Consider the following 19,416-nt stretch of genomic DNA (forward strand, 5'->3'; position numbering starts at 1 on the left):
TTATTTTTTTTTTTTTTTTTTTTTTTTTTTTTTTTTTTTTTTTTGTGGTACGCGGGCCTCTCACTGTTGTGGCCTCTCCCGTTGCGGAGCACAGGCTCCGGACGCGCAGGCCCAGCAGCCATGGCTCACGGGCCCAGCCGCTCCGCGGCATATGGGATCCTCCCAGACCGGGGCACGAACCCGTATCCCCTGCATCGGCAGGCGGACTCTCAACCACTGCGCCACCAGGGAGGCCCTGTTTATTCTTTATGTTTCAGCTTTGGCGTCCCTTCTGGGAGGCCTTCCCTGTCCTCCCAGGACTAGTTTTAGTGTGTTTCCTGTGTGTTTCCCTTTATGTGTTCTTACTGCTTGTTCGTCTTCCCTAATAGATTTTGAGCTACTTGGAGAGCAGGGAAGCTGTATTATCGTTCATTGTATCACCACTGCCTATCACAGTGCCTCTTGCACATTATTGACACCTAATAAATATCTGATTAAAGAATGAATGGTTCGATCTGCAATTTACATAGATCACTCCAGCAGCAGTAAAGTTAATCTAAAGTTCTCACACAGATGTGACAGGTGCCCATAGTACATAGCCATGTATCACTGTTGCTTATTTGTTTTTACCAGGCGGTGGATTTTGGTTGTCCTACTGTAATTTTACTGCCTATTTCATTTACTTCTGGATTTTTTTTTAATTAACAGCATTTATAAATATAGCCATTTTCCAAATAAAGACAAGAATACAGATGTAGTACTTTAGTTAACAGTTGAGAGTTTAATTAATTCAGGCCTTATTTATTGAGGTAGGCAGAGTTGTAATGGTTTTTAATATTTTCTTGTCACCCATATTTAAAAGCCTTTCCATTAAATCACTGTTTCCCCTCAGGAAATCCTCAGAGTGCCTCACGCATCTGAACAGAGATATGATGCTGAATTCTTTAAGAAGTTCAGAAATCAGAATATTGTTCTCTCAGCAAGAACTTATGCTCGGGTAATTTCTTTTTTGTAAATAAAACAATTATGGTTATTAACACTTTCTAAGTCTTCGAGCCATGCAGTTAATGTTATTGCATGCATATATGATTACATTTCCTTTCTGTGTTGTACTATATTAATAAATGTAGAGAAAATAGAATCATGTTAAAATTTTTTTATTCATCATTCTGAGTTCTAAAAATAATTTTTAGAGCATTAGGTTGAGAAAACTGATACAGACCTGGAAAAATCAGGAATCTTTCAAAGCACTTCATATCAGAACTGCATTAAAAAGTTAATTTTAAGGTTTTGAATGTTGTCATACAAAATCACTCCTTTATTTCTAAGGTTCACATTAGAAACTTGCCCTTGCCTTCTGTACAGGAAAGTAATGTACAAGCCCTAGAAATTCTGTTCACTTACCATGGATCTGACCTGCTTCCTCACCGCCTTGTGATTCTCTCCAATTTCCCAGAGACCACTTCTCCACATGAATATTCCGTTTTGCTCCCTGAAGCTTGGTATGTACTGTGTTCACTGAATTTTACCTTTTTGCTAAGTAACAATTTTTGTTTCACGCTAAACATCTTAAATTAAAAAAATTTTTAAATGTAAACAATTTAAACTTTTTTTTCTGATTATAAAATTATTTCTAACTTATTTTTACATGATCCTGAGGCCAAACCAAAATGTGTCTAGCATAATAGGATTACTGTAACGTAAGGAATGTGAACTTTACTTTTTTTTTTTTTTTTGAAAGTCTTCTGCTACTAAAAAAAAAAAAAAAGTCTCCTAGCTTTATGGCTATGTACTCAATATATATTGTTTTTTTTTTTTATGGTTAAGAACAGTTTTTAGGATAACAATGTCTGTTTGAATTAGTTGTATCTTTTAGAAATTGAAGTGTAGTTCTGACAATATTAGGTTGTAGGTCCAGGGAACCCAGGAATGTCCTGGGGATCCGGCTTTTCTCAACAACCTTTTCTCCCTATGAAATTCCAGAGACACAAAGACAGATGGGAAATCAAAGTACCTCTTTCCTATTATACTAATGCTCCTTATCTCAGTTGAAGGCTTTTTGATAATTGGGTTGTGACATGTGACATGGACTCTTAAGACCAGTGGGACCATTAAGACCCAGTTGTACCATCTGGTGGGCTTCCAAAGGCCAGAACATCACTTCCCGAGAATAAGGAAAAGAGAATATACAGTTGACCCTTGAACAACACGGGTTCAAACTGTGCAGTTCCACTCACACGTGGACTTTTTTCAGTAGTAAATGCTACAAGACGACATGATCCTCAGTTGGCTGAATGTGAGGATGTGGAGCTGTGTGTACAGAGGATCCATGTGCATGGAGGGCTGACTATAAGTTATAAGAGGTTTTTGACTGCATGGAGGGTTGACACCCTTATCCTCCCTGTTGTTCCAGACTCAGCTGTGTTTGCCTCAATGTGTAGTCTGGAGATGGGCAGGTCATCAGCCCCAGGCCTGAATGCCACCTGGGAGTAGCATATGCTGCTTCTGTCTGACCACATAGAGGCAGAAGGCAAGAATATGTCTATTTGTGAGACCTTTTATATCTGGTAAACTAGCCCACTGGTAAATGTGGCTCAGTCATTAGCTGCATCCTTTCTGAATTTGTTTGCCCAATCTTAAAAAGAGTTGAGAGTCCCTGTCTTGCTTACTTATGTTGGATACTTTTAGTAATAGGTGAATTGATCTGTATGAAGTCTGCTTGTAAACTATAAAATACACTGTAAGGGATTATGACGGCTCTGACTGAAATCATTGTTCCAGACTCTAGCTACTGGCAACTTACAGTGATATGGGAAGGGACCTGGGGATCATTTGGCTTCCTCATTCCCCCTCTGCACCTCCCCTGCATAGTTGTAGGCTTAGGTGTTGATGATAATGACCAGCATTTATACAGTAATTACTATGCATTTGGCACATACTTACATCCGGTCTCCCGACACTTTTGGTATTATCTCTGTTATTATAGAAAGCTGAGATTTACAGAGGTTTAATAGCATATTAAGCTTTATGTAAGTGCAGCCAGGATTTGAACCTATTTTTACTTAGAGTTGTAAGTCAGTAAGCTTTAAAAATAGAAGTTATAAACTCCCTATTTTGCATTACTGTTAGTACTAAAATGTAATTCTTTGTTATAAAAGTGAGCAAAAAGAAAAAGCTTGGGATGTCCCTTTCAAGCAGTTTCTTTTAGATCTGAATACTGATAAGTAAATGCAGTCTATAAATATGTATTTATAAATATTTCAGAATATAATTCATTTATTTTCTGCCTATTTGCAAAATAGATCTAATCTGCATGGAAATGAACTTTTCTACTGTACATTGTTAGTATAGAGAAAAGGGCCACTGTCTTAATGTTTTTTCTAAAGGTAATTTCTCCTTAGATTTGAACTCATTTATTTGCATTGTCTTCTGATGATTGCTTAAACGTTTGATTTTAACCTGAAATTTTAGAATTGGTTTTTAGAATAGTTTTACAATGCCCAATGCTATATGTTATCTTTGAAAGCCCTATCTATGGTTCCTTTATGGTGGCTGTCATAACTGATTTAAATGGCAGTAAATACTTTGGGTATATCATTGCAGCAGAGGGTAATTAGATGTTATTTTGAACCTTTCTTGTGGGATGTGTTGCTTAGACAAACTTGGAAAAGACTGATTTCTTGTGAGTCCTTAAGTTATAATCATTTTAAATATATTGAGAAAATATAGATTTATTTTTTTGTTAATCTTTGTTTCTCAAGAAAGTCATTCACGTTGATTATATTTTTGCTATAGTTAGAAAGACTGAGAAAGAACAATAGATTTTAATAGTAATGTCTTTTATGTGACTGCAAAGCAAAACCACAGTTGTTTCAGGCATAGCCTCTTCTATGAGGTCTTCAGTAATTATTCCTTTCCCTATATTCTCATAATTCTTTGTTCATTCTTGCAGTGTAGCACTTTTTATTTTGTATTATAGTCAGTCATTTTTATTACTGCCTTTCTACCCCTTGTTCTCTTCTTTTATAAACACCCAGCCTTAAACTCACTAACCTCAAGATGGAGGTCATCTCTTCCTGAGTTTTGGATCCTCAGAGCCCAGGTGTTTGTGTAGTAGTTCTCTAAAGTTGTTTGCTAACTGGATAAATTAGGTCCATTTTATGCCCATTTAGAAAAGAGATGAAAAGATGTCCTGAAGGGATTGCAACTGAATATGCTTTCACTTATTAACAAGGGAGGTGTCCAGGTAATGTTTCTCCAAGGCTCCCACCGCCTTAAAGATTCAATTGCTATTTTAGCCCATAGTTGAAGCCTGTACTCTTCTACCCTATTCGAAGTTTTACTCTAATGGACGTGGAGATCCATAAGATACAATCTTAGGACTTATTTCCCTTTTTTAGGAAATATATTTTTTGAGTACTTGCTATTCATTTTCAAATCACTTGGAAACTTTGGGTCAGATGGACACAAAGTATCTGTTGGAATGTAAACACCCCTCACTGTTTGACCGAGCCCCTTCTGCATGCCTGGCGCTATGGTAGGGGTCTTGAAATGAGTGAACACAGTTCCTCTTCAGCAGGAGTCATCAGGTATGGTTCACACAGGAACAGAAGTTCCTGCTTGCAGCATCATGCTTTCAAACTGAGGAAGAGATGAGTTGAAAAGACTCTAAGTCTGCAGCCTTTTTTGCTTTCTCTCTTCTTCTCCTCAGTTACAGTGTTTGCCAGCTCCTGAAATGGTCTTGCCACTTCCTTGTTTACCGCCTCGGACAGCTGTAGAACGTTCTGTGTGCATGCCTTGCTTTTCTGTGAGCGTATACATTGCTCAGTGGTAGAGCCTATATTTCATCCTGCTTTATCTTCTCTTCAGCCCGCCAACTTGTATTTTTCAAGTAATAATGACTTTTTAATTATCTGTTGAATTGATTAGAAACAAGTCACTAAGCTCTAAATGGACGGCTCCCAAACGCAGAATGACCACGTAGCTCCCCACTGCCTTCAGCTTGCTGTTGGGACACTTGGCACAGTGCCCTCCTCTCTCCACTCTGCCACACTGGCAGTCCCATGAGCATGCCAGGCCTTCCCTCCCCGCCCCCCTTAGGGCTTTTCAAGGTTAGTGTGCTCCCGCTGGGTGTGTCCTCCTGGATCTTCACATGACTTGGTCTCTGCTCAAAGGCGCCCTCTTCAAAAAGGCCTTCCTCAACCACTCTTCCCCATTGCTTCCACTCCCTCCTCTCTCTGCCCTTATCTGAGTTTTCTTTTCTTCTAGCACTTATGCCTAACATATTATATGGTTATTTATTTGTCTCCTCCAGTTTATCGATCTTCCTTGGCCATTCTATTTAGAATTTTACCCTCACTTTATTTTTATTTATTTATTTTTGAATTATCCATTATACTTATAAAATTATCCATTTTATACACATCAGTGTCTACATGTCAATCCCAATCCCCCAATTCATCCCACCACCGCCCACCCCCCCACTCCCACCCCGCTGCTTTCCCGCCTTGGTGTCCATACGTTTGTTCTCTACATCTGTGTCTCTGTTTCTGCCCTGCAAACTGGTTCATCTGTACCATTTTTCTAGGTTCCACATATATGTGTTAATATATGATAATTGTTTTTCTCTTTCTGACTTACTTCACTCTGTATGACAGTCTCTGGGTCCATCCACATCTCTACAAATGACCCAATTTCGTTCCTTTTTATGGCTGAGTAATATTCCACTGTATATATGTACCATTTCTTCTTTATCCATTAGTCTGTCGATGGGCATTTAGGTTGCTTCCATGACCTGGCTGTTGTAAATAGTGCTGCAGTGAACATTGGGGTGCATGTGTCTTTTTGAATTATGGTTTTCTCAGGGTATATGCCCAGTAGTGGGGTTGCTGAGTCATATGGTAGTTCTATTTTTAGTTTTTTAAGGAACCTCCATACTGTTCTCCATAGTGGCTGTATCAATTTACATTCCCACCAACAGTGCAAGAGGGTTCCCTTTTCTCCACACCCTCTCCAGCATTTGTTGTTTGTAGATTTTGTGATGATGCCTGTTCTAACTGGTGTGAGGTGATGCCTCACTGCAGTTTTGCTTTGCATTTCTCTAATAATTAGTGATGTTGAGCAGCTTTTCATGTGCTTCTTGGCCATCTGTATGTCTTCTTTGGAGAAATGTCTCTTTAGGTCTTCTGCCCATTTTTGGATTGGGTTGTTTGTTTTTTTTAATATTGAGCTGCATGAGCTGTTTATATATTTTGGAGATTAATCCTTTGTCCGTTGATTCATTTGCATATATTTTCTCCCATTCTGAGGGCTGTCTTTTCGTCTTGTTTGTAGTTTCCTTTGCTTTGCAGAAGCTTTTAAGTTTCATTAGGTCCCATTTGTTTATTTTTATTTCCATTACTCTAGGAGGTGGAACAAAAAAGATCTTTCTGTGATTTATGTCATAGAGTGTTCTTCCTATGTTTTCCTCTAAGAGTTTTATAGTGTCTGGTCTTACATTTAGGTCTCTAATCCATTTTGAGTTTATTTTTGTGTATGGTGTTAGGGAGTGTTCTAATTTCATTCTTTTACATGTAGCTTTCCAGTTTTCCCAGCACCACTTATTGAAGAGACTGTGTTTTCTCTCTTACCCTCACTTTAAATCCTCCTTTCCTGCTTTATTTTCTTCCTAGCTTAGGTCAGCCAAATAGTTGACCTTTCACCTACTCTGTTTTGAGATGCCATTGGCAGAATGTTTCCCTTGACTTCTTTTTTTTTAACATCTTTATTGGAGTATAATTGCTTTACAATGGTGTATTAGTTTCTGCTTTATAACAAAGTGAATCAGCTCTACATATACATATATCCCCATATCTCCTCCCTCTTGCGTCTCCCTCCCACCCTCCCTATCCCACCCCTCTAGGTGGTCACAAAGCACTGAGCTGACCTCCCTGTACTATGCGGCTGCTTCCCACTAGCTATCTATTCTACATTTGGTAGTGTACATATGTCCATGATATTCTCTCACTGTCCCGGCTTACCCTTCCCCCTCCCCGTGTCCTCAAGTCCATTCTCTACATCTGTGTCTTTATTCCTGTCCTGCCCCTAGGTTCTTCAGAGCCATTCTTTTTTTTAGATTCCATATATATGTGTGCCTTGGCTTTTAATGGGAGTTTGATTAACTAATTTTAATTGAACCAAATTTTATGATTATGATTGCTGGGAAACTTTGGTTTGTGTTATTTTAGTGTTTTATATTGTCATTCTTAAATAATCATATTTGACATTGATGAAATGTGACCAAGTTGTATAAAGCTTTGAAATTATTTTATCTGTCATAGGTGATACATATTTTTGTTAGCTACCTATCCTTAGTTTGTCATTGCTGTAAAACGTTTACATTTTATATTCTATTTGACTCTTTTAGTACAAAGGTGACGTTTCTTACCATCTTTGTTAACTTTGGCAGTTCGTGGTAATAGAGGTTTTTTTTGTTTTGTTTTGTTTTTTGTGGTACGCGGGCCTCTCACTGTTGTGGCCTCTCCCGTCACGGAGCACAGGCTCCGGACGCGCAGACTCAGCGGCCATGGCTCACGGGCCCAGCCACTCCGCAGCAATGTGGGATCTTCCCAGACCAGGGCACGAACCTGTGTCCCCTGCATTGGCAGGCGGACTCTCAACCACTGCGCCACCAGGGAAGCCCTAGAGGGTTTTTTTTGGTGAAAGAAAGAGAAGTATATTTTTTGACTTTTAGTATTTTTTTTTAAATTAATTAATTAATTATTTTTGGCTGTGTTGGGTCTTCGTTGCTGCGTGCGGGCTTTCTCTAGTTGCGGTGAGCGGGGGCTACTCTTTGTTGCGGTGCGCGGGCTTCTCATTGCAGTGGCTTCTCTCATTGTGGAGCACGGGCTCTAGGCACGTGGGCTTCAGTAGTTGTGGCACACGGGCTCAGTAGTTGTGGCTCATGGGCTCTAGAGCACAGGCTCAGTAGTTGTGGCACACGAGCTTAGTTGCTCCGCAGCATGTGGGATCTTCCCGGACCAGGGATTGAACCCATGTCCCCTGCATTGGCAGGCGGATTCTCAACCACTGCGCCACTGGGGAAGCCCGACTTTTAGTATTTTTGATGCTTATAGCATGTTTTAGAAAGTTTATTTAGATTTTTCATTTATGCCTTTTGTTTTATTGGAAAACCTTTCCAGAGTGGTGAAAGCAGGCTAGTTTAAAAGGTTGTATTCAAAACAGTTGTCTGTTGAAATAATATAGGAGTGGGATAAAAACACTGACTAGTTAGAGCCAAGTTGCCTAGATTTGTGATCTTGGACACGTTTTCTAACTGTACCGCAGTCTTCTCACCTATAAAATGGGGATGATTATAGCACTTACTTCATAGCATTGTGAGAATGACCGAGTTAATGTATGTAAAACACCAGGAATGGTGCTTGGCACCAAGTCATTGCTACTTAAGCATTAGGAATTATTATTAATGCAGAATCCCATGCTAAGGCCTTGGCCTTATATATGTTATATAATTATTATTTTAAACTTATTGGAATATTTTTATAGTAATGGAAAAGTTGCAAAGATAATACAGAAAGCTCCTGTACACCCCTTGCCTAGCTTCCTCTTCCTTCTTACATAATCATATCACATTTGTCAAAACTAAGAAATTACTGCTGGAATAGTCCTGCATATAACGTGACATATGCATTCCTAAAAATCACTGCACTATGCAAAATACTTCAGTGAGAACCACAGGGCTTATGGGGAGAATAGGGTTAGTGGAACAAAGTTAGGAATGTAGTAACAATCGTAGTATAGTTTTACATATATTAAATGATTAAGAAACACGTAAATACTAAAATATGGCACTTTACCTTGACAAAGACCTGAAAAAGACTGCTTATGGAAGTGAGTGTTGGAGCAGTTGCAGTTTGTGTGTTATTGGGAAGTGGAGGAGGCGGGTGGTTAGAATTCCAGTACAAAGTTGTAGCCCCAGATGTGGACTGGAGTGGCTCCTGATACATTCTGGGGACTGAGGCTGCTGCTGGATGTTTGGGGAGTGAGTGTGCATGCACACGTGAGCTGATGTGGCTTGGTTCAGCTGAGCGCAGTTTTCTGTGTTCACCTAATGTTTCTTGTGGATGGAATTGGGCATCAGCAAATGTGAAATTTGTTTTGCTGAAGTTGTTCCATAATATATTAATTTATTGGAACAAGTTTGCATTTTGAAAACATTACAGAACTGACCATATGTTACTGTTAACTAAACTACGTATTTATTTGGATTTAAGGAGTGTTTCTCCTAATATCCTTTTTCAGTTGCAGTATCTGATCTAGGATACCACATTGCATTTAGACTTCATTTACTTTTTTTTTTTTTTTGCGGTACGCGTGCCTCTCACTGCTGTGGCCTCTCTCATTGCGGAGCACAGGCTCCGGACACGCAGGCTCAGCGGCCATGGCTCACGGGCCCAGCCGCTCCACGGCATGTGGGATCTTCCCGGACCGGGGCACGAACCCACGTCCCCTGCATCGGCAGGCGGACTCTCAACCACTGCGCCACCAGGGAAGCCCCTAGACTTCATTTACTTTTAATATATGGAAATAAACTCTGTCATTCAGTATCTGTCACTCATGAAGTTCTTTGACACATATATTTATTACTAGACAGTGAAAATTGATCCTAATATTTATATTCCTGGATCGCCTCCAGAATTGGCAAGGAAAGATTGAATTATATTTAGTGTATTTTGGTGTATTGCAATATTTAAAGCATTTTATAGTACAAGTAGCAAACCTCTGTTGATGGAAATAGAGTATCCAGAACACCTCATTCTTCTCATCATCCTTGAAAAACTGTTTCTATAGTAACTTGGCAGTTTGTTTGCTTGTGAATATCTAAGTTTAGATTATTTGATGATTGAAATTTTGACTGTGAAAAGCATGCTATAATATACAGATGGGCTGTGCTTGTGTGAACTATGAAAATGTGTTTTAGACGTTTCCATTTTCTTTTCAGAGTTGGCGATTATTTGTGTTATTTGCTGACTGACTTCTGACCATTCTCTACCTTTAGTTCCACAGTAATTTATGTGACATATCATTAAGGCTGAAAATAAGAAGTGGCTGAGTGAAAAATTTTAAGTCACCAGTTGTTTAAATAGAATACGATGTCAACCTAATATTAGGTCTGTTTATAGTCATTTCATATTCTCATACCTAGTCTCATATTCAGAAAGTGCTATCTACTATCCTAGAGTGTAAAAAGCACTTACCCCGCCTTCATTTAGAAAAACCTTGCAAAACAGTCTGATAAATTGTGTGACAAACCAACTGGCAGAAGTTTCCTCCCTGTGACTTGTAGACCCAGGCCCTCTTTGTGCTGTGCATACTTTAACTCGTGTGTTTGTCCCTGGTATTTTATTCCCTTGCTAACCCTAAGTCATTTCTGCTTTTCTCAGGCCTTTGTCCCTTTGGTGCCTCTCTACCTCGCTTGGTAATGCAACAGAAAATCCAGGGTCCCAAAGAATTTTCCCATTTTCATTTTTCATTGGGAAATGTCATTGGGTAAATAAGCTTTGCATCCTTTTCTCCTCATTGATAAGTCTTTGTCACTCCCCCATAACTAGAAGGCCTTTGGGTGACAAATTTGGAGGATATTTTTGCTTTTAGAGGCTGCTAGTATCCCGTGGCACATTTTTGTTTTGTTTTGTTTTGTTTTTTATGACCAGACTAACATTATCTCACAAGCAGGTGCTTTGACTATACTGATGAATGCAATGATGGTTAATGACTGTTGGATGAACGAATAGTAGTTATGTGAAGAAATTTGGAAAACACAAGGGGTCGATGTAGCAAAGTAAATAAAATGGACTCAGTAGCATTCTTTCTGAAACAATCTGGAAAGGAAACCTGTCTGACTTTTCCTACTGAAAGCAAGGTAATATACTAGTTGTGGTCTACAATCGTCTTCAGAGTGAATATATGTATATCTTTAGTGTATTTCTGGATCATATCTTTGGCGTTGTATATTTTTGACTCTGTGTTAAGCATAGGGACCATTAGGACCATTTGGCCTTGATATACTTTTTATTTTATTAAAAAAATTTTTAAAATCGTAAAATACATAAAAATTTACCATCTTAACCATTTTTCAGTGTGCAGTTCAGTAGTGTTAAGTACATTCACATTGTTGTGCCCTCAATTTCCAGAACCCTTTTTATCTTGGGAAACAAACTCTGTACCTATTAAATAACAACTCCCCATTTTTCTTTCAACCCAGCCCCTGACAACCACCATTTTACTTTCGTTTTATGAATTTGACTATACAGTATTTGTCTTTTTGTGACTGGCATAATGTCCTTCAGGCATAATATGCTTTTAGTAAAATTAATATCACAAATAAGATTTAGAGTGGCTGGCCACCTGTGGGCCATGTTTCTGTTTATGCTGCAAAAGTATTTTTTAAATAAAGTAAAGGACAAAGATGAGTTCTCGTTCAGGACGGGGTGTTACATCACCATTGTTGCCTGACTCCTTGTGGAGAGCCTTTTCTTTATCTTTCGGTGATGAAGAGGGCATCCAAATGAAGGGAGCTTCTAATATCACATCTAATACTTTGTTTTCTAAATCTTGGGTTTGAATAGCCAAATATGGAGACTTTTTCTGTTACTACAACAACATAAAATTTATGTCATAAAAGCAAAACATTAATATGCATTTTATTAAATTTTTCAGTAGGACAAACTTGATCTAGGTCAAATTCATATACCTTTTAACTTAAATTATATAAATCAAATAAAGAATTACCTTGAAAAAGATCAGATAACATTATTCCCATTCTTCACAACTGAAAGGTAGATAGGAGTTTACTTTTTCCTACACTTCGAGTTTCAAATTAGTGATGTTTTGATATTTTACATTAGTTTGTGATTTTTTCAGAGATGAAATAATTTGAACTATCTTTTTCATTGAAGTCAAAGTTGACTGTAGGCAGCTTTTGATTCAGAAGGTAAGTTATTGTTTGGTTGATTTTTTTTTTTTTTTTCTTGAAAGGCAACAGAAAACAGTAGGAGGATCAATTACTGTTGGCTTAGTTTCATAGTTTTAAGGTTATTCTGGAAGTTTTTCTCCCATAAGAAGCATATTACTGTAATGTTTCTTATGAAGCAGATGTTGATTTCTGAATTTTAACTTTTCAGTGAAATTTATAATTAATCATGAGTACATGTGAAACTGATTTAAAAATTGAAGCATTTGTAAGTTGCTTTAAACTATTTCATTTTCATTGAAAGAATAGTCTAAAGAAGGTGAATGAATCTATAAAATTTTGTGTTATTTCAATAAAAATTTAGGGAATAATTATGTACCATGTAAAGGCATTATATTAGATTAAATAGGTGGATAGGTATATGAGTCAGATGTGGTCCCTGTCCACAGATAAATTAGAATCTAGTAGGGAAGATCAGACAGGTTAATTATAGATATAACTACCATAAAGTTAAAATATGTGTCACAGGAGGAGTATAAATGGCTTTAGAGATAGGAGAGATTAGTTTCTGTTACAAAGGAGGTAAATCAGGAAAACCTTCTTGGCAGAGGTAAAGTTTGATCTAGGCCTTGAAGGTTGAGTGTGTTTTTGATGCTGGGAAGTTTGAGTAGGAAAGAGTCATCTGAATAAATATTTAACCTGAAGTTGTTTCACCTACTTAGTCCTCACATATATGATATCATGTAGTCTCAGAGTACAAAAGATATTCACAATTAACTTGTTAATTGAAAATGAATTAGTGCAGAGGTTTTCCAGTGAACAATTTGAATCTTTTTTTACTCAGGTTTTTACGTAGCCCAGTCCTGATCATAAAGATCTCTTTTTTCTTCCTTGAAACGTTTAAGAAGCAGTTTTTATTGGGCATTCTATTTCCACCATATATTTTTTTGTTGTTGTTGTAATGAAATATCACCTAAACTATAGCCCGGATGATGAAATAATTATGGAAAGATTGGGGCATTGCATTCACCTTTTTGATTCTCAAGGGAAACATAAAAGTGTTGCTTTACCCTTTAAAATTGAAAAATTGATTAGTTACCTAACCAAAATTCAGTTCCCGTATGCGCAGTTTATTTCTGAACTGCTGTGAGCAAAGAACAATAAATTGGTTTATATTCTAGGCTTGAAATAAGTATGTGGCCTTCTGCGGTGACTGTCATTAGAGAGAGGCGTGCAGGCAGCATGCTACAAAATGGGATAAGTTGGCAGTTTCTGAATCCAAGAATAACCTGGTGGTTGGATAGGAAAGGAAAGACCTAAGATCCTCCCTTGTCTGGGAGCAGGGTCTGGGGCTGGCAGTGGGAGAATTGCTTTGCATGTCTCCTGGCACTGTGGGCATCTTAGATTTTGACTTGATTAGTTCTTGTCTTTCTGTTTATTTAAAGCAACAGAATAGATTTAGGGCAATTTTATTGATTATGAAAGTGGAAACATTTTTTTAGAGTAATTTTTATGGACCTTGGAAAGTATGTTGGTATTTGTTATGTATTTGGTACTCAGAAGTATTACACTAAAGAAATGAAGGTGTAATGATTTACTAATTCATTTGCTCTGTATTCGACAAACATTTCATGATTATGAAACTTTTTTAAAAATTTACAAATGAATTTTATGATTCATATACAATTCTCTTAGCATGTCTATGAGATAAGCAGAAAAGGGATTATTATCCTGCTTTCAGGGAAAAAATTTGAGAGGTATTAGGGAAGAAATATGTCCTGAAATTATTTTAAAAAATAATTTTAAAAGCATCGTTATTTTAGTGTATATATAGCTTTTGTCAAATGTTTTTTTTTTTTTTTTTTTTTTTTTTTTTTTTTTGCGGTTCGCAGGCCTCTCACTGTTGTGGCCTCTACCGTTGTGGAGCACAGGCTCCAGACGCGCAGGCCCAGCGGCCATGGCTCACGGGCCCAGCCGCTCCGTGGCATGTGGGATCTTCCCGGACCGGGGCACAAACCCGTGTCCCCTGCATCGGCAGGCAGACTCTCAACCACTGCGCCACCAGGAAAGCCCTTGTCAAATGTTTTTGATGTGGCTTAATATAGTTTAATGTTTATGATGTTTTTCTTCCAGTTTTATTGTTATGTAATTGACATATAGCACTGTATAAGTTTAAGGTATACAGCATGATGTAAAGTTTATGACTTTATTTGAAATTAAAAAGTCTCTGAGAAGGTACTGGTTTTTTTTTAGCTTTTTTTTTTATATATCCTTAAGGTTTTAATGAATTAATTTATTTATTTTCAGCTGTGTTGGGTCTTTGTTGCTGCTCACGGGCTTTCCCTAGTTGCGGTGAGCGGGGGGCTACTCTTCATTGCGGTGCATAGGCTTCTTGTTGCGGTGGCTTCTCGTGTTGGTGGCTTCTCTTTGTTGCGGAGCACGGGCTCTAGGAGCATGGGCTTCAGTAGTTGTGGCTCGCAGGCTCTAGAGTGCAGGCTCAGTAGTTGTGGCACACGGGCTTAGTTGCTCCGCTGCATGTGGGATCTTCCCGGACCAGGGCTCGAACCCGTGTCCCCTGCATTGGCAGGTGGATTCCTAACCACTGCGCCACCAGGGAAGTCCCCCTATTTTTTTTTTAAACTAATGCATTTTCCTAAAATTCTGTTGCTAGATTCAGCATTACCTAGTGGTACCAAATGATACTCTTTTCATGGAGATGAGTGTTTTCTTTCATTATTCATTTTCTTCCAAACTTTAAATACCTTGACCAATAATTTCAGAACATGGGATCTTTAAGTAGATTATAACATCTTCTGAATGGTCGAATTACCATTTGGGAAATAGTCTCTATAATTCTTTTTGATCACACAATGTCTTTTCCTGTCAAGATTTCATTAATATGTAAATACTTGTCTGTAACAGCAGTGAATCTCTTTATCACATGTATTTAACGAACATATAAATAACTCTGTGATGCATTTTTCCAATTTCTGATACAGGCCAGCCTGTTTAAATATTGTATTTGTAGTAAGTAAAAGTCTATTAAGAATCACATTGATATTTTGTAGACAAAGCATCTGCATTATTTTAAGAAATGTTTTGACCTCAGTGTGTACCATTTTTTTAATCCTAAAGTTTAGATGCTATATATAATAACCATGGAAAAAATCCATGACATGTACAAATGTTGGGATCGCATGCCTGGTATTGACACATATTTGATGTAGAGAAGCGATAGTATGGTACGCTGGAAGGAGCAAGAGGCTTTCAGTCAGAAACATGGGTGTGTGTCCTGGTCCTGAACTTGCTAGCTTGTTACTTTGGGGAAGTCATTTAGCTTCTTGGAACTTGAGTTTTGTCAAGTGTGAAATGGGGAAATTGTGGAGGGATTGTGATGGTTTAGTAACCTAAGAAATAATGTTACCTAGCGCAGTTCCTAGCATATAATCGGCATTCAGTGTACAGCGGTGGTTGCGTTAATAGTGGATATGGCTGTAGCAGTAGCAGCGGCAGTTTTTGGTACATGTCGATGGGAATGTCATAATAGATATATTTTAGTTTTAAGTGCATTAAGTAGGCTTTAAAGACTGATGAGTAAACAAAATGCAACATTGTAATAGGGAATATTCCTCCTTGATGACACCAATGCTTTCATTTCTCATCTGTGACAGTACCCCTTTTCTGGTATCAGGTGCCTGAGATTCCAGATTATTAATCAAAACTTGAGCATTGTTTCAAGTGAAGTTAAAGTTTTAATTTCACTTTTTATTGACTTGTAGATGTAGGAAAATGAACAAATCATAAATGGGCAATTTGATGAACTGTCATAAAGTGAACAAGATTAAGAAACAGACATAACCAGCCTCCCTGTGCCCTCTCCTTTCACCCTCTTCTGGTCACCTCACCTGACAGAACTGCTACCCTGACTTGTAATATGACAGCTTAGTTTTGTCTGTTAAACATATGGAGTGGTTTATGAGGACTGTTTTACCTCAAAAGAGATCAGATTTCTGATGTGCTTTAAATTAAATACCTCTCTTATTTTTCTAATGCTAGATGTACAATAACATTTTGGTTTTTTATATTTAAAGTGTGTTTGTTGTAGACAGAATATAGTTGAATCTTGCTGTTTTATCTAGCAATCTCTGCCTTTTAATTGGCGTGCTTAGACCATTTACAGGTAGACCTTGTTTTATTGCACTTTGCTTTATTGTGCTTCGCAGATACTGTGTCTTTTACAAATTGAAGGTTTGTGGCAACCCTACATCAGGCAAGTCTATGGGCACTATTTTTTCCAACAGCATTGCTCACTTTGTGTCACATTTTGGTAATTTCTGCAATATTTCAAACTTTTTCATTATTATATTTGTCATATGATCTGTGATCAGTGATCTTTGATGTTACTGTTGCAAAAAGATTATGACTTGCTGAAGGCTCTAATGATGGTTAGCATTTTTTAGGAAAGTATTTTTTTAAATTTATTTATTTTTGGCTGTGTTGGATCTTTGTTATCGCACGCAGGCTTTCTCTAGTTGCTGCGAGCAGGGCTACTCTTTGTTGCGGTGCACGGGCTGCTCGTTGCGGTGGCTTCTCTTGTTGCAGAGCACGGGCTCTGGGTGCATGGTCTCAGGAGTTGTGGCGCACGGGCTTAGTTGCTCCACGGCATGTGGGATCTTTGCGGACCGGGGCTCGAACCTGTGTCCCCTGCATTGGCAGGCAGATTCTTAACCACTGCGCCACCAGAGAAGTCCCTTCAGGTTTATTCTGATCGTTGCTTATTGACTTTCTTGGATCTTCTGTGCTAAATTTAGGAAATTCAGGCCTGTTATTTCTTCAGGTATTTTTCCTCTTCCTCCTTCTATCCCCAATATGCATACTCTTTACTGGGACTCCACTTATGTGTGTGTTAGCCACTTGATTCTGTCTCACAGTTAACTTTTTTCAGTATTTTTCTCCTCTTTGTTTCATTTTGGATAGTTCCTATTACTATGTCTTTATAAACTTAACGAATCTTTTCTTTTGCAGTGTCTGCTATTAATGACATCAGTGTGTTTTTCATCTTAGCTGCTGAATTTTTTATTCCTAGGAGTTAGATTTGGGTCTTCCTCATTTTCTATGTCTTTCCTTATCATGTTATTGGTGTTTCTTGGAAATTGATTATTCTCCTGGTTATGGGCCATAATTTCTTACTTTTTTGCATACCTTGTATTTTTTATTGGATGCCACTTAGGTTTATTCATCTCACTAGTAGAGTTCGTATCTCAGTTTTTATGCAACATGCTTTGTCCTTTCCCCAATTCTGTTGGTTTATTCAGTTGCACCTCTGAGTTTCACCAGCTACCTTACTGTGTATACTAGAAGGTTAGCTTAGATCAGCTATACAGTTGATCGAAATAGGTTTCTGAATTTGTAATGGGGTAAATTAATCTGTATGTGTTTCTTTAATCTGAAAATTATAGAATGTGATCTAGCAATGCAGATATAGAGGTATTTATTTGTTATTGTTTTCCTTGCAGATAATTTGGACTTTGTTTTTATTCCAGGGTCAATTCCCAGATCACTTTCTGTACTTCCTGTCTCTGATTTTGTGAATGAGTGTTTATTACATAGTTAAGAATCTATATAAAGAAATGAGACTCATTTCCTTCAAATTCTCCAGTGTTTTGCTTTCATTCTCTTCCTACAGTCTCTAGTTTAACTTTGAAGCTCATCAGCAATAGAGATGTGTTAGAATAACTAGCACTGCAGACACATACACCATTGTCTTCCCAATCATAGCCTGTGGAATTGACACCAGAGCCTCTCCCTCTTTATTTCTGGGGTTTTCATTTCTTCAGTTGTGGTTATTGTCAGTCTGCAGTGTAATTTGGCCTAGACTTAGAAGACTCATGATGAAAAGGCTGTAAATAGACTTGTACAGCAGTATCTCAGAGCAAACAGTCTTTTATGCCTCTTTGTTTATTGAAAGCTTAGGACATTCCACATCTCTTTGTGCTTATTTATGCTCCTACACGCAGGCCAAGAGTCACCTGTGGTCTGCAGTATTGCAGTGTTGCTAATGGCATGGCTGCGAGATAGGGAGTCCTACAGTCCATTTTAGAAACTTTAAATCAGAAACTTTTGAATAAACCTCAGGTACATGATCAAAATCTTTAGTTACAGGGAAAGCATATTGATCTTGAGATGTAAATACCCCTGTGGTTTTTGGGTAGTTTTTGTTTTTTCATTTGTTCAGATTTATTCATCTATCCTTTAGTCTGTCTATCATCCATTCATCCATTAAATATTTAGTGAGGTTTAAATGCATGCCAGGTATTGAACGAAGGATATAAAAATGACTAAAGCTTTGAAGGAGCTTACAGTTTAGTAAAGGAGCAAGACACAAATGATTGTAATTCAGTGCACTGACAGCAGTAACAGAAATACATGCAGGGTTTAGTAATTTGGAAGGAAGTCTGGTAAGCTGCTTGATCTGGGAACAGCAGAGAAGGTTTCAGTTTTTTTCCTTTAATGAACACTACATTGATTGACACAGTTAAAGATAACATTGTAGATATGCCTGCCACGAATCACACTACTTTTCTATCCATTTAGATGAGGTTAATGTGCTTTCTTTTTCTTTTTCTTTTCATGTATCTTATATCCACATTTTTTCTTCTTACTGCCATTATACAACTTGGTTTCTGAAGTACTCATTTTTCTCTTTGAAGAGTTTTTCAGAAGTTAGAGTCACACAGTGCTTCCTTTCTTAAAGAAGTTATCTAATTAATTACTTGATTTAATCATTTTGCTGAGATCCTTCTTTAAGTTAGGTGCTGAGGGTATAAAGTGCTCATTCTCTGAAAGACATGTATACAGATAATTACAGTAGCAGTGAGATAAATGCTGAAAGAGTTCGCTACACAGTCTCAGGTATGTAGTCTTCCTCTTAAATTGACTTTTATATTTTTCATTTATTGTTCATTTATATCTTGACTAAATCTTATATTTCGAGTTCTTAAGAGTTTTCTTGTTATTTGTTTTTGAGAGCTCTGCTTTTAGAATTAAAAGACTATCAGTGGATCTGTTTCTACTGATCATTGAATCATTCATTCATTCAGTAAGCCAATGATGATTTTTGAGCTCATAGAGTTTACTTACCTGCAAATTTATAATCATAATATTTAACTTATGGGGTGTTTGAGGATTAAATGAAATAATGCATTTATATAAATTTAGTTAAAATGATGATATATTATTGCTATGCATGTAACACTGCTAGGAGTTGTGGTGGATGCAAAGGAATATTTACAAGAAAGGAAAATTTACTTTTAGTGGGGATACAAAATATGTACTAGGAAATTAAAGAACTTCATGAAAACATGAGACAGATGTCCCACCTTATGTATATTTTCATAAGGTTAAGTAAGAGTAAATGCCAGATGAATTGTGCAGTTAATAGTAGTGAGAATTTAGAACAGGAAGAA

The 19,416-nt window shown here is 37.5% G+C and overlaps 1 protein-coding gene across 3 annotated transcripts in view; it reads left to right on the top strand.

The window, feature by feature from the left end:
* The window catches only part of NBAS (NBAS subunit of NRZ tethering complex), a gene marked incomplete at its 5' end in the record, with an annotated part of 354,840 nt that overhangs the window by 103,417 nt on the left and 232,007 nt on the right, over nucleotides 1-19,416 (top strand). For all 3 annotated transcript variants that reach the window (XM_079721535.1, XM_079721536.1, XM_079721537.1), the window contains 2 exons: nucleotides 872-976; nucleotides 1,345-1,481. In XM_079721535.1, the coding sequence (XP_079577661.1) occupies nucleotides 872-976; nucleotides 1,345-1,481 (242 nt within the window). The remainder of the gene's footprint in view (nucleotides 1-871; nucleotides 977-1,344; nucleotides 1,482-19,416) is intronic.

The sequence above is a fragment of the Hyperoodon ampullatus genome, assembly GCF_949752795.1.
Source record: "Hyperoodon ampullatus genome assembly, chromosome: 15".
NCBI classification, from domain to species: Eukaryota; Metazoa; Chordata; class Mammalia; order Artiodactyla; family Ziphiidae; genus Hyperoodon; species Hyperoodon ampullatus.